Here is a 5,000-nt window from a genome sequence, read left to right on the forward strand (position 1 = left end):
ACACACATATCAAATATAAACATCATCCATACATACTACAAAATACTATCATACTAATACTACATATCATACACACATACTATCATCTCTCTAACAACATCATCTAAAACACTATCATATCATACAAATCACTAGCACACCCACCCACGCACACGCACACCACACGCACAAGCACACGCACACCACACCACCACGCACACGCACACGACACAACCACACCCACCACACCCACCACAACCCAACCACAACCCAACCACAACCCAACCACAACCCAACCACAACCCAACCACAACCCAACCACAACCCAAACACCCACGCACGCACGCACGCACGCACACAAATAATAATATTGCCAATACCCAGTACAGGGACTCTCCCGAAAATTAAGTCATTAGTTCTAGATATGAGTCCAACTATACAACATAAGTCAAGACTTACTAACGGAGTCCACCCAGCATTGTCTTTCGTGTTTGGGTTGGCTCCTTCAGACAGTAAACTCTGAACCTTTACAGCATCACCCTGCAAATAAAATAAATCTACAATAAAACTGCAGCAAATCTTAATAAAATAAGAACACATGAAAAGCACACCATTTCACTATGTTTCAACAAGTCCCATTAGGAATACGAAAGACTGAGCTAAAGTGTATACTTCATCAAATCAATTGATACATGCTAAATATACTTCAACCCTTCTAGAAATAAACAAGCAGTGTACCTTAATGCATGCTACATGAAGGGGAGTTTCTCCCTTGCTGTTCCTTTTGTTAATAGCTGGTGTGTTTGGGCTCATGCCAAGGGCACTTAAATCAGCAATCTTCATGATTTTCTTGCTATCTGGAGTGATTGGGATTGACTTAATCTCTTTTTCTCCTTTGCCTTCTGATTTCTGAGCTGAAGGGGACAGCGGTGAATTCTTGCTGCTTGATCCACTCTTTGAAGTATTCTGGTTGGCAGATGTTTTTGTTTTTTTTACAGGTTTCACTTCAGTTGGCTTTTTTCTGACTTTTGGCTGATTTTCTGTAACTTTGTTACTCTCACTTTTTAGCTCACTGGTCTTCTTTTTATCTGTTCCATTACCAATTTTGGATTTTACCTCACTAACTTCACTGAGACTAGTCACAGTTTTGACACTCCCTGTTGCTTTAGTGGGGGGGGTAGGGGGGGCCTCCAGACCTGGAGTTATTCTGAGGAAATATAAAACCTCAAAATACATATATGGTCTTCTTTATTCATAAAAAGAAAGCTTAATCGCCTTACTTACTCCAAGTAAAAATAAATATTTCATTAAATTAGTACCACAATACCTAATGACTTATAATTAGAGAAGACAAATACAGACAAAACTATATACATATACATAAATTCAAATACATACACACACACACATATATACAAATAAATAAATATATAATATATAATTATATATATACACAATACTATATATGTACAATAATAATATATATGATAATAATATATATACTATTATATATATACATATATATATATATATAAATATATATAAGAGGAGATTGTATATGTGTGTATATGTGTGTGTGTGTGTGTGTGTGTGTGTGTGTGTGTGTGTGTGTGTGTGTGTGTGTGTGTGTGTGTGTGTGTGTGTGTGTGTGTGTGTGTGTGTGTGTGTAAAATACTGGTTACAAAGCTGAAATGCCAAACTGGACTGATTTTCAGCAATTCTCCCAAAGCAAAAGGTAAGCTTACCCATTAAGTTCTCCTCCATCAAGTAGGAATTTCAAATCCCTTGCAGACGAGACCAAGCCAGCTATTATGCGATCAGGCTTCATTTCACAGGGTGGGGATGGAATCTTGCAGACTGGACAAATTCAATTGTCAACCTTTCCCACGCACGAACTACAGAAAAAGTGGTCACATCTTCCTAAACTCTGGGGATTTGCAGCAACTGTACCACTGAAATATAAAAAGAAGAGTAAATATAATCTGAAATGTGAGTACTTCCCAAAAAACTGTAATCTAACAATTTCACATGCATATATATTTTCTTCTACTTTTTTAAAGCCTTAAGGGAAGTAACAGGAAGCTTTAAATTATTATATCATTATTAAAATCGAGATGCACTGCCTTTGAACTCTGTTAGGTATTTAGCCACTTTCCCTGGGCTCTTTTAAAATCCTTCTAGCTCTGTGAGTCACTTGTGACAGTATGGTGATCTTTCTATTTTGTTCTAAACATATTAATTTTGAAATTTACTGACTGATGCCAAAAGTAAATACCTTATATATACATACCTCTACAGCTACATATCATATTCTCCTTTGTATGTTCTTAATAACACAAAAAGCACATAGGAATCAGCTTCATTAGGGTAGAAGATGTAACTTGCAAGACTGCCAACACCTTTTCATTGACATATGGAGAGAAAAGGCAAGGGGCAGAAAGAGGAAAGGAAAGCAGAGACTAAGAACTTTCCACAGACTAAATACACTATTAATTGTATTAAACTACCCACACCATTAGAAAATCTAGATGATGATGATATCTAATCAAAGTCTTCCCTCCTTTCTCTTCTGCATAAAAATTTTGTCTCCTTTGTATTCTAATCTAAAATATGTATTTTTAGCATTTCCTTATTCTGTATATTCTTTCCATGACTTTATCAGAACCACCTATCAAGAAAACTTAAGTTTACTGAGCTAATCAAGAGAAACATCAACTCTCCTCATAGTGAAAATGCAGTGGAAAAATATCAGAATGTTAAATGTTTTATATCTGGCTTATTTCTTACTACTAGAGGCATTGCATGCTTTGTTTACAGCTCATGTATAGTTTCTTTTTACACCAAATTATATAATATATATATATATATAATATATATATATATATATTATATATATATATATATATATATATATATATATATATATATATATATATATATATATATAATATAATATATATATATATATTTTTTTTTATGATATTTAATCATTATAATTACAGTGGTAACACTAATTCTAATACTGGTACTGGATAGGAATGTAAAACAGTTAATTATAAATTTAACAGTAAATGATACTGAAAAATTCTTAAATGGTAGCCTTTTACTGGAACTGGCTAGATCAGTTTAATGTTATTGTAAAATCAAACTTGAAGAGTTTTAGTGTTTGACAATGTGACTTTAATGATAGTCTGTGGAATTGATAAACTGATAAAATCTTTAACATTTTTTGCAAACTGAAAAGAAAAAAAAAGATGACAAAAATATTACACACAACTGCTCCTCTGACCTTCCCCCTTTACTGGTTTTAAAAAATCATCAAATTAAAACTTAATTGCTAAAACTTTGTTTCTCTTTAAACTGATGTACACTCATTTAGGAAAGAACTAGTCTATCTTTTAGAAAAAGAAAATGTTGGACATTCATTTAGTCTATAGATGATAACCAATGAAAGCTACCATTAAATCTGCAAGCCAATAATAAGCAAGGTCATTTCATGTTGCTTACTGTTCAGGGAATCATGAAGTTTGACTATCCAATACAGATCAGAGCCATTAAGCAATTGTGAGGAAGTGTGTGTTATTGCCAGGTATATACTGTACACCCTGGGGTTCACATAGTTTATATTAATATTTTACATTATGCAGAAATCAAAGGTTTTTTATACAATTTCTACCCCCCTCCCCAAAACCCTGACTACCACAAGTCTCCCTAGCTCAAGAAATTCTCAATCTTGTCAATGAAAGTTATATTCCAGGAGACAAAATTATTAAAACCATTCTTATTATTCTTACTAAAAAATTAATTATCCATGTACAATGACATTCATAACAGGAGAACAAGCCTATGAATACTCAAGGTAATTATCCAAAAGTGGGCTGCAGTGATGCTATTACCACTGCACTTTGGCAAAGACCAACAAATCACTATTGTACAATTTTTCATCTTGCTAGAATATGCCTTGTAGAGATAATTTGACCACTGCAAGAGCCAGAAATGCAGAGGTCACAGCACCACTATATCCACAGAGCCAACCATGACTTTGATGAGCATGTGTGACATAGTCCTTTGTACAGATTATACTACATACAAAAAAGTTTAAATTTTCTGTATTATGTATAACCGTAACATTAGTTTTCTCTATATTTGCACAGCCCTATTCTGAGTAACTACCCAAAATTGAATCATATCTAAGTATCCAAGTAAACCACAATTCAGGTTGTACTACAGCTAGCTAACTCTTCTTTGGAACTTTTAGTAATATTCAGGATAACGGTAATTCTTTACAGTATGGACATACTCGTCAAAGACTAACTCCCTAACTGTAAGTCACAAAGGATAAGTCCGATATGCGAAGCTTAGCATCGCCCGGGCTATGCCATGAGGGGAGCCCGGCCTGTGTTGACTAATGCCGACTCGCTCACGTGTGTCTGCTGGTGCTGACTCGGCTGAACCTAGTCCTTACCCGCCGTGGTGCCCAGCCACAGCAGTAACCTCCGAGCGACAATTGCAACTTCTCGCGCCTGGGCGGGGCGCGAACCGCCATCCCCTCTGACGAGAGGCCGACACGTTACCACTGTACTAGCCCGGAGGCTGCAAGTCACAAACTTTATTCAACCATTTAAACTGTCATGACTAGGCACTGCCAAAGGGGAGGATTGATGTTGGGCAAACATCCCACCAGGAAATATTGTCTTCACCTCAGTATGCAAGACAAGATAGAGCTGAAACTTAGGCGCATAGAGTGAACTTAAGCTGTGAGTGGCACTTTCCAGGAAATTTATCCTTTATTTGTAGAGTTACCATTCATGTTTGCAGATTATTTCTTGTATTATTCTGTATTTGTGTGCCAGCAACTTTATGTCCTCAAAAAGAATATCATCTTCAACTTGCATCCACACTATGACGATTAACCCTGATAACAATATCAAATATCAGGTGAACTTAAAAGAACATTGAGGAGGTATCTTTTGGAATGCTTTCCCTATAAGGCACCTTATAGGATTTGTAACACATACACA

General features: G+C 35.6%; 1 protein-coding gene across 1 annotated transcript in view; it reads right to left on the bottom strand.

Annotated features, from left to right (window-relative positions):
• The window catches only part of LOC119580897 (BRCA1-associated RING domain protein 1-like), a 16,396-nt gene that overhangs the window by 9,847 nt on the left and 1,549 nt on the right, over window positions 1–5,000 (bottom strand). Inside the window, exons 2-4 of the mRNA XM_037929129.1 lie at window positions 1,725–1,931; window positions 718–1,186; window positions 439–519 (exon numbers count right to left, since the gene is read on the bottom strand). Coding sequence (XP_037785057.1) covers window positions 439–519; window positions 718–1,186; window positions 1,725–1,807 — 633 coding nt within the window. The 5' untranslated portion in view covers window positions 1,808–1,931. The remainder of the gene's footprint in view (window positions 1–438; window positions 520–717; window positions 1,187–1,724; window positions 1,932–5,000) is intronic.

This window comes from Penaeus monodon, chromosome 14 (genome assembly GCF_015228065.2).
Source record: "Penaeus monodon isolate SGIC_2016 chromosome 14, NSTDA_Pmon_1, whole genome shotgun sequence".
Classification (NCBI taxonomy): Eukaryota; Metazoa; Arthropoda; class Malacostraca; order Decapoda; family Penaeidae; genus Penaeus; species Penaeus monodon.